The 24,686-nt window shown below is 39.1% G+C and overlaps 1 protein-coding gene across 1 annotated transcript; it reads right to left on the bottom strand.

Annotated features, from left to right (window-relative positions):
* Window positions 1-2,647: 2,647 nt before the first annotated feature.
* LOC118817598 (B-cadherin-like) lies at window positions 2,648-18,066 on the bottom strand. Its single transcript, XM_036584418.1, has 17 exons — window positions 18,007-18,066; window positions 13,003-13,323; window positions 12,654-12,768; window positions 10,230-10,483; window positions 9,376-9,516; window positions 9,135-9,290; window positions 7,465-7,609; window positions 7,175-7,347; window positions 6,946-7,074; window positions 6,242-6,427; window positions 5,903-6,147; window positions 5,640-5,782; window positions 5,335-5,559; window positions 4,866-5,084; window positions 3,724-3,854; window positions 3,488-3,631; window positions 2,648-3,247 (listed from the first exon to the last, which is right to left on the bottom strand). The coding sequence occupies exons 1-17, from the start codon at window positions 18,049-18,051 to the stop codon at window positions 3,035-3,037; spliced, it is 2,985 nt and encodes a 994-aa protein (XP_036440311.1). The 5' UTR covers window positions 18,052-18,066; the 3' UTR covers window positions 2,648-3,034.
* Window positions 18,067-24,686: the final 6,620 nt, after the last annotated feature.

Here is a 24,686-nt window from a genome sequence, read left to right as displayed (position 1 = left end):
ATTTGTAATCAAGCGGTAATCATGCATGTCCTTTCTTTGTCAGTCATTTCCATTTTAAAGTGATTAATTAAATGCAGTTGCAGTGACAGAAGGTAGAAGAAGCTGGAGAGGAGGTGAAATCAAGCAGCACAGAGAGGAGAGGAGGTGGGAGCTGAAACAAAGGGACAGTGTTGATAAGGTAGAAAAAGTGCATACTTGTAATGACTTATAATGTGAGAATGTAACTGCTGCTGCTATCACTGATGGAGATGATAAGTATTTATAAGAATATTTGACCTCAGTATTTTCATTTTGCCTTAACTGGTAGTGATGAATAAAGAACTGACAAGATTACTTTGAGAAATAGATTTGCAAATGCATACAGAATACAGTAGTGTATTATAGATTTCTGATGGCTAAAACAGAGTTTCCCTTGTACAGATGATTTGCAGAGGGGGCAGGATGAGGTACCAGTATGGAAAATATAACTGGTGAGATTTATTTCTAATTCATTTGAATGCTGATCACTAATTAAAGTCAGCCAGTGAAGGCCTAATTGAAGCCAACTTGTTTATTAGCAAAAAGTACTAAGCAGTTGGCACGTTTAGTGGTCAGCTGAACCTATGATGATCTAAAATGGAGCAAAAGCCATGGTGTGGCAGCCCTGAATCACGTGATAACATGCTATCAGTGGAATTCAAATGCCAACAGGTGCGCTACTAAGGCCTCCCTATCTACAACACGAACAGTTCACCCCCTTGGAATTATAGGGTTTTTGTCAGAATTGAGTTATTCACATATTTTTATTCTAAATCACCTTTTCAACATTATGTGATGTTTTTTTTTATGTTGTATGCAATTTTGGACTGTTTATCTCCAAAATCAACCTTCTATAAGGTTCTATCTGCGAGCCAGTCAGCACTTGGAACACACAGGATGACCAATCAGGTTCTGCTTCTCAGTTCTTTAAGAAATCTTTTTGTCTTAAAACTATAATAAATATTAAGCCTTAAAAGTATTTAAATAGAATGCCTTTGAATTTATGGGCTCTTAATTACAACATAGAATTTATTTAATTCTTTCATCCATCTTTTGTTTTCTTTCTCCCAAAATAAGACATTTTGGTACATTGGAGTCTAAATTTCTGATATACAATAAAACTTGCTGGGAGAGTTTATTACAGTAGTTGTTTACTGTCTAACCTAAAGGAAACAAACTAAAATTGACCTCTGGACTGGACAAAATATTTCGCACTGACCTTTATACTTAATCTATTGAACAGTGCTTTTGGAATAAGAAAACGATTACATACTAAAACAAGAAATAAATGTTATTAAAAAAATAAAATGTCATTTTAGAAAGAATTAAATTTGACTTTCTGATACATATAGACACAATGACGAGTAAACTGTTTGTGTTCCTTTAAAATCATAGCTTTTTTTCATGTTTACCTTATAACTACAAGCAGAAAGTGAGTTCTTAGGATTAGAAGGTTCTATCTGCATTTGACCTGTTCCAAAAAAAACTGTTTATGCTTTGATTTATACATTTAGAATACATTTAGGGCGTCTGTCATTTTCATGTATTGAAGAGACGTGCCCCACATATCAGTTTCGCTACTTGGAATGCAAAATCTTTGAAGCTCAATATCTCAAAACTGCTCAGAACACAGGTAGAACCTTATAATTCCAAGGGAATGAATTGCTCTGGTACCAAACACAGACGCTTTAGGGTGCTTTTATAGACACCAGGCACATTGGCTAAACTAGAAGCCGAAAGCTTGAGCACAGCCCAGTGCCTTAAAAAAAGGCATCACAGGCCCTAGCATGCTCCTTCACATAATCGCAACTCAAGGTCAGTTAATTAGTGCATTGTAAGGTAGTCACTCCATTAGATATAAACAGGGTTGAATCTGCGGCAGCATCTTTTGGATGTGCAGCCATGCAGTAATGTGAGGGGCAAAAGTGTTATTCTACTAAAATGATACAGTAGGGGGCCCTGCCGCAAGAGTGGCAACAGTACAAGAGCCTCAGCCCAGTACTAGAGCCATACCTAAATACCATTTGATCCCCTTTTGTTCTACTGAGGTAATAATTTAGAGAACATTCAGCTGTAAGTCAGGAACAGCTCCTTGGGGTGTAGCCAGCTGTTATGGCTACGGCTGAGCTGAGGTGTAGTTGTTGGGTTCCGAGCACCAATGCAGGAACTAGAGGAGACTGGCCACAATGGTCAAGTAGGGATGAAATAACTACAGGGTCTGTACGCACTCCATTTTGACCACTAATTGCATTCATCTATTTAGGCCAACAGCCACACTGAAGGTGTAATCAAGGCTTTACAGATACTTCACTGAATGGATGCACACATTCTGTCTCAGTGCTATTTTTTAATTTCTTTTTAAACCTCATGTCTGACACCAACAGACTAAGAGCAAACCCTAAGTCTTTAATTAAGCCCTGCCCTCTCCTGCAAATGAACACTCTTGACCTCACCTGTCTGAACAGCTTCAAAGTGTTCCCAAAGGAATAAGCACAAAGCCAAAACACACCATAGTTTATAAAAGTGAGCCAAAACAAAGTTTCCCCTATTCCAATATAACAATTTTTTTCAGTACGGTACATAGAATTAGAAGGGAGACTAATTTGCCTTGAAGAAAAATAGAGACAGATAAATGGCGAACATTTTATTTAATATAAAAAACAAAACATCTGCATAAACAACTTACAAATGGCTACACATAAATGTTAAAGTACACAGTACAGAAAAGAATAAGGAGAATTTCAGACTGGCTTGTTATATAAGAACAGCTAGAACAAACAGAGGTGCTTCACAAAATTTGCATAAAGCATTAACTGATTGCTTTGATTGTTGACTCTGTACCACTTTGAAAACTGAAAGATCAGCCATTAATTAATTTAAGGGAAAAAATGCCAATATTGCTGTTCCAGTATTCAACATGACAAGCCAAAACAAAGTCACGTGACAATAACTATAAAACTGTCCCATATTTACACTTATCCATTCATTCATCCTCTTCATGCCAAAGCATAACAATCTAAAGTAGCTCGTCTTCTCCTCCCCCGTACATGTCAGCGAGCTTCTTGAAGCGTGGGCCCCACTCACTCAGGCAGTTGTAGTCCTGGTCCCCAGAGCTGGAGGAGTTCAGGGAGCTGAGAGAGCCAGCGTCTGATCCACCCCCCTCGTAGTCAAACACCAGCAGGGAGTCGTAGGGGGGAGCAGTGGGGTCGTTGTCTGCCGCCTTCAGATTCTACAGAACATGTATGTGACCGTAAGTGCTACGTATACATTAATTGCACTATTAGCTAAATCTACATATTTTTAGTTCTGAAAAAAGCATCATGAACTTAAATTTCTAAATATTACACACAAGAAATCAACCTTTTTTGATTGAAAATTTGTTACAATTGTAAAATATGCTTAAATTGCAGTATTTCAACAGAGAGAAAGGTCAAATGAAAATACAAATGCAGCTTGTTTCACCACTTACATCATCAATGAAAGTGCCAATCTCCTCAGGGTTGGCGGGACGAGGCCGGTACTGGGGTGCAGGCATAAAGGTTGGAGCCACGTCATTACGGAACACATCAGGACGGTTGTCGAGGCCCCTGTGCAGCACACTCAAGTCATAGTCCTGTGCAAATGGAAATCCATTATAAGAACATGATGGGGACCAATCGTGGATGAACAAACAAGAACAAACAAACAAACATCCAATGAGCCAACCTGATCATCCTCTCCACCACCCTCTTCATCATAGCAGTAGACATTGTCCCTGATATCGTCATCAGCAAGCAGAGGCTCTTTTTTCACTGTCCTCTTCCTCCTTACAAACAGGAGCAGCAGGAGGAGCAGCACTGCATGGAGAAGCACATTACACACCAAAATCAAGAGTAAATCCAAACTCCTTAAAAGTTTATATTACAACACACACACACACACACACAATGTCACTGTCAGTGTCACTAAACTACTATGTATGTATGTATGTATGTATGTATGTATGTATACATGTATACACACCCAGCCACTAAGTTCACCTCCTTGTATCTACACTGTCCATTTTTATCAGCTACACTTACCATAATAGTACACCTTGTAGTTCTACAGTTACAGACTGTAGTCCATCTATTTCTCTGCATACTTTGTTATTTAGCCCCCTTTCACCCTGTTTTTCAATGATCAGGACCCTCACAGAGCAATTATTTGGGTGGTGGGTTATTCTCAGCACTGGAGTAACACTGACATGTGGTGGTGGTGGTGGTGGTGGTGTTAGTGTATGTTGCACTGGTATGAGTGGATAAGACACAGCAGTGCTGCTGGAGTTTTTAAATACTTTATTAGACACTCCCACTATATTGCTCAACATTGTAGATGTAAAGTCAGAGACAATAGCTCATCTGTTGCTGCACAGTGTGTGTCGGCCATCCTCTAGTCCTTCATCAGTGATCACAGGATGCTGATGGCTGGATATTTTTGGTTGGGGGACCATTCTCGGTCCAGCAGTGACACTGAGGTGTTTAAAAACTCCTGCAGCGCTGTGTCTGATCCACTCAGACCACCCCAACACACACTAACACACCACCATGTCAGTTTCATTGCAGTGCTGAGAATGATGCACCATACACATAATACCTGCTCTGTGGGGGTCCTGACCATTGAACAACATGATGAAAAGGGGAAACAAACAGACAACATTGTGTAACTGTGGAACTACAAAGTGCACCTATATGGTAGGTGCACCTGATTCAACAGACAATGACTGTAGATACAAGGCGGTGAACTGCAGTGACTGTTTGGGGTGTGTGTATGTACACGTTACTCACATACATACATGCATACATTTCAAGTGGAATAGAGCATCTTACCTAGCAGAGCCAAGATAGCCCCAAGTATTCCAAGTATCCCAGGCAGGCCAAAGGCTGCCACGGCCTTCTCGTGGCATTGAACGTTGTCTCCTGTGCAGTCACATACTGAAGCTTGGACGGTGTTGTCCTGGTAGAGGTTCATGTTGTCATAAATCCTCATAATAACATTGTACTGTCCATGTTCCAGTGGAGTCTTAAGCCTAAGTACAATTCCAGTTTCTATGCAGAAAGGGAAGGACACACACACACACACACACACACACACACACACACACATTTTTAAGCAGTTCAAATAAGCTAAAACCTTTTAAAAGGACATTTTCTTAAAATAAAAAAAAAATAAAGATTGACAAAACTTTGTTCTACTTAAGTAAATAAAAATTGTTAATGGATTCTCCCACTCCCTCAAATAAGTATCGTGACCTTTTTCATAATATAAAGCATTTCTATCACAAAAAAAGTGACATACTGGTCTCATTCATCATGGCAGTCCAGTTTTTCATGCTGTCTCCCTGGAGTTCCACTCTGTATGGAGCAGCAAAGCCTGGTCCATCCTTATCAGTCACAGACAGCAGCACTGGAGTAGACTCCTTATTGCACACTGTGATCATTCTCTCCTCAATGGAAGGAGCGTTATCATTCACATCCTTCAACTCAATCACAAGGGTTCCTGTACCAGTTGCTGGAACTGGATCTGCAAACATGAACAAGCCTGTTAGAAGAAGCTACACCACTAAACATTTCCTTCTAACAGAGTGCGTAAAAAGAAGTTACCATCATCCATGGCAAGAATCAGAGCCTTGTATGTGCCATCTTTCACAAAAGGAGACTCTCTGTCCATGGGGCTCCTCACTTTGATCAGTCCGGTCTCTCCATCAACACTCAGCCAGCCAGCAGGATCAGTACCTACACGATACCTGCAAACCAAAACATGATACCAAATTACTACCTCAGGGCTTGTGTACCTGAGTGAAAGCACAACACCCAACACCACCATACAGTGTGTCCATGTAGTAACGTAAAACAAGATATCTTACGTCACTTTCTGAGTCTTCGCTGTGTCTGGATCAGTGGCGGTGTACACTGTTAGTTCACTACCAACCGCCACATCTTCAGGTTTAGAAATGATTTTCTCCTCTGGGTCAAAAACTGGAGCTTCATTCACATCCTGGACATTCACAATGACCGTGGCAGTGGAAGTGGTCAGAGGTTTGGCAAATGGAACATCATTCTCCGCAACAACCAAGAGGGTGTATTTGTTAGTTTTCTCAAAATCCAGTGGCTGAAAAGACAACACAGAGCAAAAGTCAGTGAATACAAGAACTGAGACCCCCACAGCCACATGAAATGTGAAAAGAAACGGGGGACTGTGCTACCTTAACAGTAGTGATGATGCCCTCCTGTTTGTTTGGTCCTGTGCTAACATTGAAAAATCCACCATTGTTTCCACTAATGATCCTGAACTTGGCTGTCCAGGCAGGAGACTGAGGTTCATCTCCATCAGTCACTGGCATCTTCACCACAACAGCTCCTACTTTATTTTCGGGGACAGATACGGTGTACTGAAAGACAAATGCTCGCGTTAATACTAAAATAAAAGCAACCACATCCCCTGGTTTAAAGCTTTGCTTTATTATTAGATGGAAATTAATTTTGGGAACTGGAATACATTTTGGTGATAGGAATTTTTTGGCTTCTGCACCTTTCACATTAAAATGGCATTTTAGAAAGTAATGTACAAGATCTGTTTCCCTTAATAAAACCCCTTATTTTTATAAATATGTAAAAGTATATGATAAAATTATGATTTTATATTTAAAAGAGCACAGAAGTTGAAATAATGCTGATATTTGTTTAAACAAAATTGTTTCATATGTTAAATATTCAGTGTTAACGATTGACAACTAATTAACAGATTATAAAAATAATCTTTACTTGCAGCTCTGAAATACACATTTCTAGACCGGATCAATAACCTGGTTAATATTTCAGGATTAAACACATTTAAATAAAAGGCATTCAGGTCAGTTTATTGTAAATCGTACTCTCTGTAAGCCATGGTGTTTCATAACTGCCTTACCGAGGTCTTTTCAAACTGGGGTGCATTGTCGTTGCTGTCCGTTACAGTAATAACAGCTGTTCCAGTGCCTACACGACCTTCACCCTGCATATCTCCAGCAGCAATCGTCAATGTGTATTGAGGATATTTCTGAAAGAGATTATGTTCATTACACTGATGTTCTGAGACTGCTTTCATTTATTACCTCATACCACATCAACTCATTTATTAATCTGATATCTGCTCTCACCTCTCTGTCCAGTCCTGCAGCGTTCACCCTGATTGCTCCGGTAACAGGATTAATGACGAACATGTTTGGATCTGGCAGTTGTGGATTCTGACTGAGGATGGAGTATCTGACATCAGCATTGTCATTGTTGGGTTCATCTGCATCAGTGGCTGTGACAGTCATGAACTCAAACTCTTAAGAGAAAGAGAGAATGAAATGTTGAGAACACAGTGAAAGAACACCCTTACAGACTATGATAAATAGCAGATCTTGGCCTCTTTAAACCTATTTAGTACACTTATTATAGATACCTTTTGGTGAAGCTTCTGGAACACTGCCAAGGAAAGGATTTTGGGTGAAGACAGGCGTATTATCATTCATGTCGATCACCTCGACAATAATCTCCATGGGATCTTCCTTATCCTCACCATCAGCTGCAATAGCATGAGCTTGAAGCTGGAGTTGGCAGGGAAAAAATACAATTAAACGAATAATGCTTGGACTGAGTTTTGCTTAATTAAAGCTATACTATGTAACGTCTGGAGATTGAGACCTCTCTGCTGGAAAGGTGTAACTGCGTGCAATGCAGAGAATTATTTAGTAATATTGGTTGTTACCCCTTCAAATGAATCTGATGAGTGATCTTGTTGAAAGTGTATGCAAAAGAGAACTCCGTCAAAACTTGATGAGCAAGTCTTCCATAGATGTAAGTCAATCATCTACTGGGTTTGTCACGATACACGTTAATATTTATTGTTACAGGATTGTGAGAAAATACAATGTGAATTAAATCTAGTTCAATTTCACGCTATAAAATGTGTGAAGAGTGTTTTAAAATTCTTACAAAGAGCACAACCCATGATATTTGTAAATAACCATCAACTGCTGCACAGCTCTTGAAACTGGGATGAAATATCAATAAAAAATAAAAGTGAAAGTTACCTTAGCATTTCATTGCTAAATCTGGATGATTTAGGGAAAAAATTAAGAAATAAATTTTAAAAGTGTATCGTGATGTAAATGACAATTCGTATAATGAAATTTTCATATTGTTACACCCTTATTATCAACTATTCACCCCTCATTGAGTGTGTTTACATGCAATTAATAATCCGACAACTGCAGAAAAATCAGATATTGTCAGTAATCCGATCAACACTGCTTGCTTATTCCCGGTTCCGCCTTCTGTTCTTGCGCAGACTGAGAAATCCAAAAGAAATCGGAGTATGAGTATACAAGCACTGAGAAATTAGATTGCTGAGCTAAAATCAAGCCTCTTTATCGCATTTCTTAATCGGATTTCTAGATCGGAGGATGGTGTTTACATGACCATTTGAATAATCGGATAACTGCAGAAATACGATTATGATCGGATTATTGAGCGCATGTAAATAACCATCACGGCACACCTGCACTTTTAATTATTTAAGTCCTACTCTTTGAATGCTGCTGAGGGCCCCAATTCAAGTATACTGTTTTGCTGTTCTGTCTAGTTGTGTCATGCATTTGTCATATATTTATTGTTCTGTTCATTTACTGTCTTGTGCAAAATATGTTGAGATGTAAGCATCAAGTCGGACCTTCTTTTTTAACCTGTGCGTGTAAAGTTAATATTTAAAGATGTATGATGTGGTGCGAAAGACTCTTGTGAAATCAGAGTGATGACAGTTTTAAATTTCAGGCTCTGCAAGCTAAATCGCAGCAGTGCACACACACCATATTTAACCCTGTTTCCCTAAGCCCCCCACCCCACCTACTAGTGCCCGATGCTGCTTTCAGCCGTAACCCCCCCAAAAAACAGGGGAGGGAAAAAAAATAAATAAATAAAAAATAATAATAATAATATATATATATATATATATATATATATATATATATATATATATATATACACACACACACACACACACACACACACACAGTCCAGCTTTAAAATCACAGCTGGCACAGTATCACAGTAACCCAGGACAAAATCACTTACCACATATTTATCTTTGGCTTCTCGATCAAGGGGCCTTGTAACATAGAGCGAGCCATCGTTTCTTTTTATAGTGAAGAGTCCTTTTGGATCCAGGTCAGCTCCTTCACCAGAGATGCTGTACACCATCTTAGTTTCCTTAGCATAGCTGGACTTAATCTGGACAGAGAAGAGATTATAAGTTAAAATATATATAACAGCTATAGGGAAGAAATGTATCTTGAATTAGAGATTAACTACACACCTGCACTACAAACTTGGGGAAAGGTCCACGGTCATTCTCTGGGGTTTTGATTGGTGGAATCACCCACTCTCTCTTTCTTCTTCTCAACCCCCCTGAAGACTTTGGAAACTCCATAATTGGGACATCCGAGGGGGATTCACTCTGAGGAACAAACATAGCGTGATTCTGTCATGTTCCTCATATCAGAGTTATGCAAGTACAAACAGGCACTCATGTTAAATGTGAGCACGACAAAAAACTTAATTGTAACCAAAAAAAAACTATCACAAAGCCTTTTATTGTCAATTTAATCATGACCAAAGCAATATGATCTTCAATCATCATCTTCAGCTTTATTCATTCTGTGTCTTCCAGAAAGGAGAGTAAATGCCCTCTACATCATTAAGAATAAAGTAATGCAGATGTCACACTCTGAATCACAGGTAGATCACAGCTCAGCTGCCCTCCATGCAGCAAAGGTTCTACGCCAATAAGAGCCCTTGGTTAAGACTTCTACCACTATATTTGCCTACATCTGTATCATGACTAAACTGTACAACGCTCTGGAGAAAAGTGTCTGCCAGATGTAAATGCAAAGGCATGTAGCATCAAGTCATCAAGAGAGACAGCCTAACGCAACTAACTGGAGGCAAATGAGTCACTTTAAAACTCAAGTCCTATCAAGTCATAAACAGATCTCATTGTAAGTCAACTTTTTTTTTTATTAGCTGACATGAATCTTAAAACAAGGTAATGAATTAGTGGCTGGCCTTTTCAAAATCATTCCAAAGAGGGACCACTCGAAAAAAACAAACACCATGGAGTTCTTCAATTCTAGACATGTCCACTAGAGGTCAGCCTAGTTCTAAGTATACCTGGGCAGGGATGACTGCCTCGGTATCTTCCTGATGGCCACGATGGTGGTTAGTCTTGGCCTCATGTTCCACTCTCACAAACGCAGTGTGTTTCTTGCCCTTGGAGTCCCAAGCATGGACAGAAAACATCCTATGACCCTCATGCAGAGTGATCTGTCTCTTCAGTTTCACCGTGCCATCAGCGTCCACTTGAAACCGCTTGTCGGCGGAGTCAAAGACGGTCCTCGTTCTTCCACTGCAGTCATCAAAAACAACTAGATGGGAGACAAATATTAAAGACAAGAACTACATTAAGTGATACCATCAAAAATGCTAAAACACATCACCAGGATGGTCAGAAAGCATGAATTCTGATAAACTTTCGGACCTCCAACCTTTCGTTTGGAGCACTGTTTGATACCACATTCAATACCACTTAGTTTTCAAATCACTTATGAGCTCTTAAGGCGATTTTTTAAATTTGTCAAGACCACAGTGATAAGCGAAATACATAATTAAGAACATCATTACTGTAAAAAAGGCTTTAAGAGCTGTTTCAGAGCTATAGTGAGGAAGCGATGAGTAAAAGCAATTCCCCATCATGAATGAATTGCCATTATGCAGGCAACTAGGAGGAGCCCTACCCCCAGGAGGCAGCCAGAGATCATAGAAATACATAATCTGATCTTTTACATGAGAACCATGAATCAGAAGTGCTCAGTCTTATTTGAAAGTATCCAGAGAAACAACCCTTGGATGATTTAAAAGATGGACATTAACTCTGTTTACTTCAGCTCAAATTCTTCTGTTCAATACTCAACACAACAATCCGAGCCACTACTGTAGATGGTACCTCCATTTTTAATTCAATGGTAAATGGACTAAGCCTCAATGATAAGGAGGACAGTGTGGTACGACACAGTGCTAGGCAATATGATGATATTTATCACTGTAATGAATTACAGCACATTTTTTGCTGAGCAAACTGTGGAAATCAGTTCAAGAAGTGACAAACATGTTTCATTACAAAGGGAGCATAATTAGTCCTGTTTAGCTGGAATCAGTGCAGTAAAATGTTAAGTCATTGTACTGATAGTTGTAAATGTAGCATACTTGCTTCTTTTTTTGGCTGATCTCACTAACCAGATAAACAATAAATAAACAAAACATGCATTGTGAGAAATTCTTTAAGTATCGTGACACTGAATCATCACCCACCTCTATTTCTACATACTTTCAGACACACACTCAGTACGAAACAACTAAAATCTTTGAATATGACCAAAACCCCTGTGATCCGGACAAACCTGTATCAACATGCTAGTTGGAGAAATACCGAAACTAAAACAAACAAACCTTCACCTTTGTAAGCGGAAAGTACCTGAGCTGAAGCTCACTCAAACGAGACCCTGAGGAAGTTTTTTTAAAAAAAAAGTGCCAGGTTCAAGCTTGTGCTACCACACCCACAGAAACCCAGAAGCGCTGATAAAGCCTTGAAGGTAAAAGCTCTGCTCTGAATCCGCCATGTTAACATTAACACCTGCAGAGGCCTAATGACGCACTGCACTTCACAAGAACTACTCATTCTAACACAAATCGACCAAAGCTTCAAAGACATTCACAAGGCACCATTTTCAGCTAGTCAAGCCTGGAGCCACTCTCATTAACATTAAAGATGGGCAACAAGCAGTAAGCTAAAATACAACAGGGAAGCTAAATACAATAGAAAATGGGTCAAGTGAAACCAAAAGAAATGGAGGAGGGGGTCATACTTTATCAAACAAGGCCCTTATCAAAAAGGCACTTCAAAAGTCCTTGGAGCAGCAATAATAAGCAACATTGTTTGGAGAGGAAGGCGGCCTTCAACATTTCATGAACTTACAGAAACATTACTGGACTTAGAGTTCAGGCAAGGACTTTTAACTCGTCTCCAGTTCACAATATTTGACTGATATGACTATAAACTCATTTTCAGAACTGAAACTACAATCCACGTTACAACATTTCTGCATTATGACATTAAGACAAAGTATTTTTTAAACACTTAAAAAGCGGAGGGATACATACAGGGTACTGTAAGGCAAAAAATAGTCCCCAAAGAATTAGAATATTAGAATAGTTTTAGGAATTTATCCCTATTTTACATTGTCAACACTACGTATAATCACGAGACATGGAAACCAGGGGTCGCTATCACCACCGCTGTAAAAAAAAACTGAGCCTAAGTTTCTGTACAATGAAGCTCTTCACATTAATGGATTCTCAACGACTTTCTTTACACCTCAGTGACGGATTTATGTGGAAAATTTGAAGGAATTCCTCTTCCAAGTTTAAAGTACAAGCTCCAAAACTTCAGCTGAGGTGTTAACGTAGGTTATTAAGTTTTAAAACCCACATTATCAAATGATAAACACCCCCAAACAGACACGGAGAGTGCTGCCGTACCTTTGCCGAGCCGTCTGCCTCTGTGAAGGTGCTCTCTGTGCACTGTGAAAACGAACAGGTCGGCATCAAAGCCAGGTGAACATGGCGGCGACTCCGCAAAGCCAGACGAAAGTACCTTCAGGGGGAGGAAAAATGGCCCTCGGTTATCTCAGACACAGTGATTTATTTAAATAAAGGCGCTTAGGTCATAAAGATAAGTCAATGGAACTGGAAAAAGGAGCGTATTTGGCGCTGGGGTTCACTTTTGGTTGTTACCCTGGCTACTTTTGTTATGCTGTAGTTTGAAAAATGCGGAGCTACTCGACAGTTTCACCATTTCCAACGAACAGAAGCGAGTAAAATAACTTACCTGCAGTAACACGATGAGAACTCCCAACCGTGCACCCCGTAAAGACTCCATGTAACAAAACCTGAACGTGTAATCCGCTAAAGCGAAGCTCCCAGCTGCGATTCCCCTCTGATTGAAACTCTTCTCGGTGCTAAATGGAGGAAATAAGCTGCAGCAGGTAACGTTAGGTAGTTTCGAGACGTGACGCAGCAGCCAGGTGACCTCGCCCATCCGCCAAACACGCTGACCAAGTATGGGCACAAGACCTCTAGACTCCACCTCCAAACAGGTGAAGTCTTCAAGAGAAGTTCCTTCGATACTCGGCTCGCCTGTGGGGTTAACCTGCAAAATTAGGACTTGTTTGTAAAAGTTCAGTCGTCATTCTCTCTAAGACTGAGAGGCATCATGATGGAGCTCTAAAACTCTGTGCTCTACACACCTAGCTGAAATATCTCGTGGACCAGCTGATCAGGCTGAGGAGACTGATGGTAACTGTAATAGTATGTCTTTGGTCCGAGGCTGTAATCTGCTTTGCAAAAGGCAGACCTCACTGAGAGGCTCCCAGCAGCCCACTCATGTTTACCATACTGAAAGACTGAAAGACACTATTCATATCTGTGCTCGGACACGCTGAAAGAGCCCCCAGTCTGTTCCTGTTGGCTGAGGACTAAGAGGCTTTACCCTTTCCCACTGATGACTTCATAGATTCAAGTTAGGGATGCACGATGTTACGGAACAGTATTGGTATTGACTTAACAGCACTGGGCAAATTAGATTTGACTAATATTTCAGCTAATATTTGATGATGTATTCATTGCACTCAGAAGAGCAGTGTGTTTAGGCAACAGTGGGCCGCTGTACTAAAATATCTGCATTTAATTCATTGTAATCCTCTAATAACAAATGTCTTGTTTATATTTCTCTGTGCTAATCCAGCTAGATAAAGTCATAGTTTCTACATGTTAGAATTGTTTATATATATCAGCATCTGGACCGGCAGATCTGTCAACATGAAAGATATGGGATATCGGCACCAGCCCACAATTCCCATATTCGTGCATCCCTAATTGAAATGCATTCAAGCTGCAAAAAAAATAAAAAATAAAAAAAATCTCTGTCTCTCTGTCTCTCTCTCTCTCTCTCTCTCTCTCTATATATATATATATTGATAGATAGATAACTTTACAGGAAAAGGAAAAGAACCTACTTTACTTTTAATGTAAATCAATGAAACCAGACTTTTTTACAAGCCATTTTGGGCCGTTTCCTTTGGTCCGGTCATGATATATACACACAGTGTAAAGGCCAACAGGGATTTTGAAATTATGTCAAAAAACTGAAAAACGCCAAAAATGTGAGGCACAAGGTTGTGCAGGAATAGTGTAAAATTATTCATCCTATTTCTAGAAACCTTTTACTTCCTTTAGGTAATTTTATGCAGTAAAATGATTCACTTTGAAGCGAACAAAGTCATATGCCAATATAATAATATCATTTCACTTCTACTTAAAACAAGTAGAAAGGTCTAGATGTAAAACAACAGTCACAATTCATATTTACATGTTCCATCCTCTCCTTATCCCTTAGAATTAATTAGACTGTTTTTGTCACTGGGGGCTTTTTCAAAAGCAGGTATAAACAGTCATAATTCATTTTTACACAACATGATACAAAAAACTCTTCATTCCTTGGAAAATATACATGCTGGCTTTTCAGTGTGAGTGGGTGGGGCTAAATGGAGTAGGTGAGGTAGAAAAACATCGCAACAGTTCATTTCCCAGCAGACACTCTTGTGCCGCTTCCTCAGTAGCTTACTCATCACACTGCACCTCTTCCTGTGCCGCTGGTTGGTTATGCGGGTATTAATAATGCAGTAGTCTGTTTCAGTGGTCTTTAATGGACTGTTTACATTTCCTAACACTGCAAAACAAACTGGACAATTCTGCTTTGTATTGTGGTACCGATCTCGAGTTCAGTAACGTAATAATTACCATTATAATTACAATAGTTACTTTGCTCAACTACTTGCTTTTCTCTTGAGCAACATGAACATGGAACAGGAACTGATCAGTTCCTGTGATGAACTCTGAGGTCGCTAGTATTATGATGGGGACTGGCTTGACGAATGTCAGTGAATCACACCCTGGTGATTGGTGATGTCACATTAAGCTTGCTGTAGATGTGACAGTTATATTTAACCAGAAATGTTTATAGAGTTCAAGAAAGAATAGCTTACATGTGAGCAGATGAAACTGACCCCTTGGGGCATGAAATGAACTGAAGCGCATTTCTTTAGCCCTGTTGTTTCTGCTCCAGTCAGATCATGAGTTTTCAATGTGATCACACTTTCATTATCACTATGTGCCAGCTTTTCTGGCAACTCATCACAAGGAATCATTTGTTTTGGCCCATTCATCATGACAGTTTTAATATATTGAATACCACCCACACACACACACACACACATATATATATATATATATATATATATATATATATATATATATATATATATATATATATATATATATATTCAATATATTAAACTGTCAGGATTCCAAATTGATGTTATTTGCGATAACACATGACCTCAAGTGTTCTATTGCTTTTATACAACAGTTAAATAAATAAAGTAATAAATAAACTGGGCTGTGAATGCGTTGTTTAATATGTTTTAATGTTCGCAGTTCCTTCACCAAATTATAGTTCCTTAACAAGCAGCTTGTTGCTACGTCAGAGTAACGAACTCCGCCCACTCACTGCACAGCCAGCAGTTCGTTCTCCAGCTCCACACAGAACAACTGACAATTTGGGAATTTAGTGTAGTCTCATTTTCAGAGTCTGACCAAATCGGCTGTCGGTCAAATGTGATCTTAAAAGTGTCCATTTTTGTATAAATTACAACATATATATTTATATTATATATTTATTTCTTTTTTATTTTTTATTTAAAATGAGCCCATTCTCCTCGATACTTAACCTATGGCTCAACTCATTTGCCATATTTGCTTGCTATCAAGTTGTTTGACTGCCTTAAAAAGCCTATATTCTACATTTTTCTTACATTATTTTCAAAAAAGCAATTAAATTCAAAACAGGCAATTTTTTTCAGCCTCATTTTCATGTATGATCCGTATTGACTGGAAAGTAAATGGTATGTTTTGAAAAGTCAACAATGGACACCGCATCAGCTGTTTAGTAAACCGATTCACGCCGCTGCGGAAGGAAATGTTGAAAAATGTAGCCATTATAAGTGTAGCTTATTGCTAGCACTGATGCCTGACATGTGTTTACTGCTAATATAAAATAGCTAGCTAACAGATATGCTAATGTAACCTGCAATTAACACGCTGCACCTTCCTTACTTAGCACTAATACATCTGATCCAATCAGGAACTTAGCTGGAGCAGGTGTGGCAGATTGTGGTTGGAACTTGGCTCTGCAGGAAGGCGGCTCTCCAGCAACTGTAATGGAGACCATTGTGCTAATGCATGTTAGCTGGCAAGGCTAGCTATGTGGAACGTGAAGTCCGGAGAATTATATAGAATGGTTTAGGTTTAATTATTTAAGCTAGCTAGTTATGTGGAGGCCAACCATAATTCATTAAAGAGAGGAAGTTTTAGAACCGTTAATAGACCATGTGACACATTTATGGTAGTATTTTTTCCCATGCTTCCCAAGCCGTGCTTCCTGTGGCATTACAAAAAATAATAATTGCGCTTCATCACTGTACTCTACGTATTATTTTAGAACATTTGTACTTTACACACACACACACACACACACACACACACACACACACACACACATTATCTAAGCCGCTTATACGTCTGGGTTGCTGGAGCCTATCCCAGCAGGGATTGGGAAGAAGGCAGGAAACACCCTGGACACCATCGCAGGGCAGACACACAGACATATACAATCACACATATGTTCACACCTGCAATTTAGCGTGTCCAATTGGACTGACTGCATGTCTTTGGATACCCACCAGAGAAAACCCAGACAGATACGGGAAGAACATGCAAACTCCACACAGAAAGGATCCTGGTCGCCTGGCCAGGGAATCAAACCCAGGCCCTTCTTGCTGTGAGGTGACACTTGTTTTTTATTCATATATTTCCAAATAATAAAACAGACTTTCGACCTGCAAAGTGCTTGTTGCATATTGCAAAGCTTCTTAGAGTAGGAGAGCTGATCTAGGATCAGATTCCTCTCTTATTTATAATGACTTTACTGATAGGAACAGATCCTAGATCAGCACTCCTGCTCTGCCTCCTGAATACAGGCCCAGATTTTTCTCTTTTTCTCATGGCATACTTTCGATTTTTTTATGTTAAAACATTTACTTTTATATACTTAAATATGTTTAAATGTACATACGGTTTACTCAACTACATTTTTGGCTCCATGCTTCCACTTTTACTTTAATAAGATTTTGACACAGTACGCAAACTCTCGCTTAACTGCTATTTATCTGTATTTTTCCTACAAAAGACAGCACATCTGCAGCTTTCTGCATGTCAAACATGAACAACTACCACAATAAAAAAGAACATTAAACATAATAAAAACACTTTTATAAATGTAGATGTGCTTGCTGACCTAAGAATATAAAACCAACTCATGTTCATTTTTTTAAATGATACACATTTCAATTGAAATATATTCCATCAACATTATTGAAAAACAGAAATCCATCATAGTTCAACTGAGGGACCTCCAAAACAGGTGGAAATCGTATTTAATGGTACTCCTTCTGTACCAAAGCTGACCAGACTATGTCTATCTACAGAGGTGTGCAGAGTGGCCTAAAACCATCCTCCAGCAAAAATATTGTTCCCTCAATTAAATAATGTATGTAAATAAAAAAGGAGCCAAGCAAAACCAACCTCAGTAAAGAAACCAGTGCAGGAACTGAATCAACAGAAGTATTATCATTTCACAGTAGAAAGAAAAGAACAAATTTGTCTAAATCTGAAGTGCATAAATAGAACTGAGTGAATGGAATGAATTTCTACCTACCTCTGATTGCTGCCAGAATAATACTGAGTAAACTCTACAAGTCATCTGTTGCCTTTCAGTCAATGGGAGGTCCTATGGGAGGCTCCATTGATCATTCATGATCATTCCGATGAGCAATGGCTAATCTAAGAATTTCCCACTTTAAGATTTACCCATCTTATTCTCAGCAGGGCTGTGATATGTTCTTGCCCCAAAGCCATGTAACTGGGTATTCGCATAATCTAAAACACTTCACAAAGTACAATGAAACACAATATCACATAAAGAAAAGGTAGATTCACGAATGTTTAATGCTCCTAGAAGAGTGTAATGCAATGTTGCATGGCCTGTGAACTTCAAAATACCTATCATCATGACATCATCATCAGTCCAGCTCAACACACCCTACAGAGTTTCACTGTAATCGTGGGAGACATGATTAACACAACTTAAACTCCCAGACTTATTACATTCTTAGGCTTGTTATTCATTAACTACATTGACTACAATGCAAACTGAGTAATTCTTAGGTTATGGAAGTGTTTGATAAAGATTTGGACCCTTGTAATAAAGGGGGGTGGGGGTAGGGGAAGGCTATTTACAGAGTTGTGCTGAGTTTTGTATTTTGAACATAGGTGTAGATTATGGGGGAGGTGAGGGGGTCATTTTTGGAGGGGATTGAAACTCCACACCCCTAATAATTCAAACTGAATCTATCTATCTATCTATCTATCTATCTATCTATCTATCTATCTATCTATCCAACCTCAAAATGATATTGTTTTTACATAACTGTAGTTTAAGTCCATAGGAAGCATAAAATGGTGAACATTTTCTATAAAAGCTACTGTTAATGAATGTTAATGTTTTATGATGTTTTATGATGTCATGAAAAACAAAGCATTTCCTTATCGTCGCTGTCCAAAGAAAAGCAAGTATCTCCAAAATAGCAACTTTACAGGAGAAGGCAAAAACACTCTTATCTTTCAGTGTAGCTCAATGTAAAGAGATTTTATTCCAAGTGATTTTAAAGCATTTCTATTGGTTAATTCATCATGAAATTTTCATACAACATGAAGGACAGCTGGTGTGTTGAAATGATGTAGATAAATAAAAATTGGCAAAAATGGAGATACATGTTTTCTTTGGACAGCGATGGTATGTTTGCCTATTCACCCTACAGCAGGTTAGCTCCACCCACTCACACTTCACAGTTATTCACAGTTATACGTTTTTTAGCTGGACCACTTTTTGAATGAAACACAATGCAAGAAAACCAATCAGAACAGATGTCATTTACATATATTAAAGTCTTAAAGGCACAGTAACAAAAACAGCCTGTTTAACTGTAAGGGATGAAGAGAGGTTGGAAAATGATGATAGTAACTTCAAAGCTCTATCTAAACGTTACTCCCTCGTCGTGAACACTGTGTGCTTCTCCAAAGGTGCTTTTTTCGTCAACAATGAAATGAATACCAAATTCCGAAACATGCTCCCAGGCCGAGCTTGACTCTGCTGAACTTGACTGTGCTAATTATGAGATTCCTCAGACCAGCAGGGAGAGAAGGCAGAGGATTTTGTTAATCATTTGTTTGAAGCCTGTCTATCCGTGGTTGTAGATTAGCCCCGGAGGACAAATAGCCGATGGGCGGAACAGTAAACTTTATGGTAACATGTGACTACGAGTGAGGATTGTGTCCTGCACAGCTTTCCCACATTGAGTCAGGAGGCCAGAGAGTGCACACAGGGGTGAGAGCATTGCATTGACAATATATTGCAATACATTACATTTCTACTCTGGAATATACTGAGAACATTTCACAGCTTCTTTCATGTTTTTCAGGAATAATTTCATCTCATCTTCCCTCTTCGAATGAAATCTTCCATTGGTTGTCATGTCTCCAGTGTTGTTAGTCAAAGAGCCTTGGCTTAATCGTCTTGGTGCCCTGTTATCATCCTAAGACATGTAAACATCATTTCTGCATCAGGCTAGAATACTACTGTGGAAGAGAAGAGAATATGCTTTTGCTCAAAGACTCCACATTCAAGTTTAGATTTATTTATATTACACACATTTATATTACATACATTTCAGCTAAATAATGCCATCAATATAAAGGTAATATAGGTAGCAATATAACTATTTTTGTCTGCATTTTTAGGCAGACATAACTGTAGTACAACATTACATAGAGAAAACACTGTAAATGTATAGATATATATGGATTATTCTACCAAATTCGTTCAAAGTCAGAGCTGAAAACACATTTCACACTTTTAACTGACTTGGATTTTAGACTGAAATCCTTTTTCCTTGAGTGACCCTATACCAGAGGTCGGCAACCCAAATGTTAAGAAGAGCCATTTTGTCCTTTCAACAAAAATCGAACCACCTTGGGAGCCACAACATTTTATGTCCATTTTATCACCTTGGCTGTAAATATGTCTCAGTATGTGCTGATGTTCTAGTATAGGCTAAAAAACATAATGTAAATGAAAACACAGACTTACTTTGCTCTGCTTTAAGCTTTAGCTCAGCTATAGCTGCTTTTCTCGCATCTCCGGCAGGAAACTTTCTTGTAAAATGTCTCTTAATGTTCGATTTTTTATGAGGCTGAAGTCAACTTCTCATTTGGCAGCTTCTCGTTCGAATTTTACCCATTCCACCTTAAAACATGCCGCATTTACATTCTGGCACCTCAGGCACCATTTAAGGTGGAACAGGAAAATTCAAACGAGAAGCTGGAGAATGAGAAGCGACTTCATCTTTGTGACTTTTTAGAGTTTGACTAAATTAAATTGGTTAAATTATCGACATTCATCTGAATTTTTCTCTTTGCCTTTTTGTTTGCTACTAGCTAGGTGAGATCTATGTTGCTATGGTGACCAGCAGTTTGTGCACCGACTTTCAGGGTTAGAGGGTGAATTAGCAGATATAGGCTACATTAACTCCAGCTGACTTTCATCATTGCAGTACTACTTACTCTTTAAAGGGGTTTTCCAGCCTAAAACTAAAATGCTAATTATGTTATTTGTCATGTTCTGTAGTACTGTAATGTTGTATCCCTCATCTTTATCAGTTTGACAGTACACGTGATTTCACATTGTTTTCTTGTTTTCGTTCATCAGTGTTCTTAACACAACACCCATAATATGCAAATACATCATGCAACCAGTCCAATCCCTGTTGTGTCAACCAATACAGACTGCTAGTCTAGCTGCTGATGTGAAGGCTAATAAATACAGATGTAATATATGCTTGCTAGCAGTAACATTAGCTATCTGGCTTCCTTCTGCATGATCCAGCTTGTTGGGGAAAAAGCTTAAAACAGCCCCTGTAACTTTCATACTCACTCAAGATACATAATCACAGACATAACCTCACCTTCCCCTTCAAGATACATAATCAGGGGATTTTTCTAGTCTTTAAACGGGAATATCTCACTGTGAAGATGCCCGTGGCACAACTGTAGGAGGCGGGTAGGCGTGTTTACAACGGATGTAGTAATACTTACATTTTCAGTTTTGGCTGAAGTGCCTCTTTAAAGTGAATGACTGTATCACAAAAGTGAGCAGCGCTATACTGACCACTTTTAACTGAAACAGAATATTTATACTGTGATTATATGGGAGGAATTCTGTACAGATCACCTATAACATAGTCTAAGGTGAGGCCAGTGTTTTCAGGCTCAGAATGAGGCAAGTGCCCATCACACTATTTTGTATACATCGACTAAGAAAAAGGCCTCAAATTTCTGATGAGCGTCTTTCAGTTGAGAGGAGACTTTACACTCAGGCTTTTATGAAGGTTGTTGTTTTAGTGACCAACTCTGATGGCGGTCCATTAATGATTAACTAACCAGTCAACGAGGAAGTAAGCATTAAGTACTGTATCTGCCAGGTTAATACGATGAGTTAAAGATTGTACATTTCTGCGCCGTTTGACTCACCTGTTCTATTCTGACTGCTGTTCTTATACTTTCATCAGTAACTTCCTCTTGGTCCTTCACACATTAAACAATGATAGGCCAAATAGTATACTTTTAAAAGTATGAAATGAGTGAACTGAGTACAAATAAAATGCCTACTGTTTTCTAATTTTGCTGCACGCTTCCTCTGAAGTGCCTTCACCAGCAGGCAGATGGGGAACGGACGTGTTTTGACCATGAATGATGTATGTGAATCTGTTTTGTGGTTGGAGAACAAGTTGTGAGAGTTTGTTGAAAGAGTGCTGTTAACTGGGTGAGGCTCTGAAACCCGCAGTGGGGGGAAGGGAGCTTATCTCTTCATGGACAAACCAGTTCTGTATTGCACCATCAAGGCCTGCTTCTCATCACTTCAAAGCTACACAATGTTCCTTTGACTGGACTGTCCCATTCTTTCATGAGCAATCATGAGTGCTGTTCCGTGAGCTTTTACCAAGGCTAATGCACAGCATGTTGCATGCTCAGTAATGGTTTGAAACCCTAATGAGCATTGATGATATGGACACCAGCTAAAATGCTGCCATCAGCCAATATGCCTCCTCTTCTCGCAGCGATTGACCTCCCCTCTCTGCCAGCGGCCTTTAAAAGCCCATCACAGACGAAAGCTGCTTTTAGATAACATGAAATGTTTATGCTCGCGCAACTTTAAGAATCATATTAGCTTGTGGTGTCGTGTTCCCAAATGGCATTGTGGCTCCTCTTCCGAGACTCAGCTGGAAGAAACAGTCTAATGCATGCTCAGCCTCTTCGGACTGGGAGCGAGTGACACGGTGCAGGTTTCACAGCCAGAGGACCTGCCCTGTCTTGTTTTGCCTGATTTTTTTTGGAGCTTTTGTTACCTTGGAATGTGTGAAACCTCCCATCTCCTGCTGAGCCAGCTACAGCTCCCTGGCTGGAGGCATGTGGTTGTCTGTGTCTGTAGATGAAACACTTCTGTCTTGCCAGTCGGCACTGCTGAGACACTATAAATGACAGCACTCTGGGCAATCTTGGGGTCAATCCTGAAGCTCGGTTTCAGTATTGATTTCTATTCTCCTGAACATGGCAACATCAGGGCTGCTCAAGTCAATTATATTAAGCAAAAAAAAGTCTATTTGCTTGAGTGGTGGTGGGGGTTTTATTCTAACCACAAAGAAGAACTGAGTCACTTGACACTGTCTAGGTAGGCCTGGGTATTGTTTGATACAGATGCCAATACTGATACTTTGACTTTACTATTAAACTTTGAACCTTATGCCTTCTTTTAAATTACAAACCAACAGTGGGTGTGGTCTAAACTAGAACTGAGTGTGAGGTGTCGGAAGTGGGTATATATATGGGCTACAACAGGCCGCAGACTATTTAAGAAACCCGGAAAACTAGAAATGTGCACGTGCAAGAAAACACAGAGTGATTGTGCAGCTTCAGTGATACTCTGGTATTGCTACGGCAATGCTAGATGGTTGCTGTGGTATTTTAAGTAGTTCTTAGAAACCAATATAAAATGCCATTGATGGTTTTTAAAGCTTTGAATGGTCAGGCACCTGTATATGTTGTGGACTTTGTATGTACGCGCCCTCAAGATCTTAAGATCTGCGTCCCAATCACTTTTAACTGTTCCACAGTCTCGTCTTAAACAGAAAGGGGATTGTGCTTTTGCTGTCGCCGCACCAAGACTTTGGAATGATCTCCCAAGTGATGATTAGTGATGATATCGCTAGGCAGAAACAGCCAAAAATTAATGTGCCATCAGGCAAATTCTGCCATTGTGGCAAAGAGTGCATGTGCATGTGATGTCATTGGGGCTGAGAGTGTGTCTGAGAGTGCATATCTGCAGCCAGACTCTACTGGGGCATCTGTGACTGTTTTTAAAACCAAGCTTAAAACACACTTTTATTGACTGGTATTCAGCAGCGAACTGTGGATTAAGCACTGTACACTGCTGTGTTAATGTACGGTGGTGGTGATCGGAAGGTGGAAATCCTTTTTGTGTTTTATTGTAAAGCAGTTTGGTTTTTATGTTCTATATAAATAAAATTTACTTACTTACTTACTTGCTAGGGTGTTGCTAGTGTGCTTGTATCATACTTGCATAAGAGGTGTATAAACTTTTGACCAATCTGCCATTTACATGAGAAAAAAACAGTTGTTATGTGAAAACCACCCGCCAAATCAAAAAGCTGCATGCAAGCACACATCACACAATAAGACCATACATTCTGGAGTTGGTTCGGTGTTGATAGTGCAAACACTGCGTCAGAAATTTAGGAAGTATATCCATTGACCAACAAAGGTGTTGTGCATTGTGCGATCACTAATAACATGCATACAGAAAGTAATTTAGACAGCCAATCAGCAGTCTTAAGTACAATACTTAGGTATTAAAATTTAGTATGGAATGACAAGAAATGTTTTGATACTCTGTAGCAATGAAGTACAACACTATTTCCAAAAAAGTTGGGACGCTGTGAAAAATGTAAATAAAAACAAAATGCAATGATGTGCAAATCATTTAAACCCTATATTTAATTGAAAATGCTTCAAAGACAACATACCAAATGTTGAAACTGAGAAATTTTATTGTTTTTTTCTAAAATATATGGCTGTTTTGAATTTGATGCCAACAACACGTTCCAAAAACGTTGGGAAGGGGGCAACAAAAGGCTGGTAAAGTTGTGTTATACTTAAAAAAACATGGTGGTTGATTGGCAACAGGTCAATAACATGATTGGGTAT

This window comes from Colossoma macropomum, unplaced genomic scaffold, assembly GCF_904425465.1.
Source record: "Colossoma macropomum unplaced genomic scaffold, Colossoma_macropomum, whole genome shotgun sequence".
Lineage (NCBI taxonomy): Eukaryota > Metazoa > Chordata > Actinopteri > Characiformes > Serrasalmidae > Colossoma > Colossoma macropomum.
Note: the sequence above shows the minus strand (reverse complement) of the source record. Positions and strands in the feature narration are given on the sequence as shown.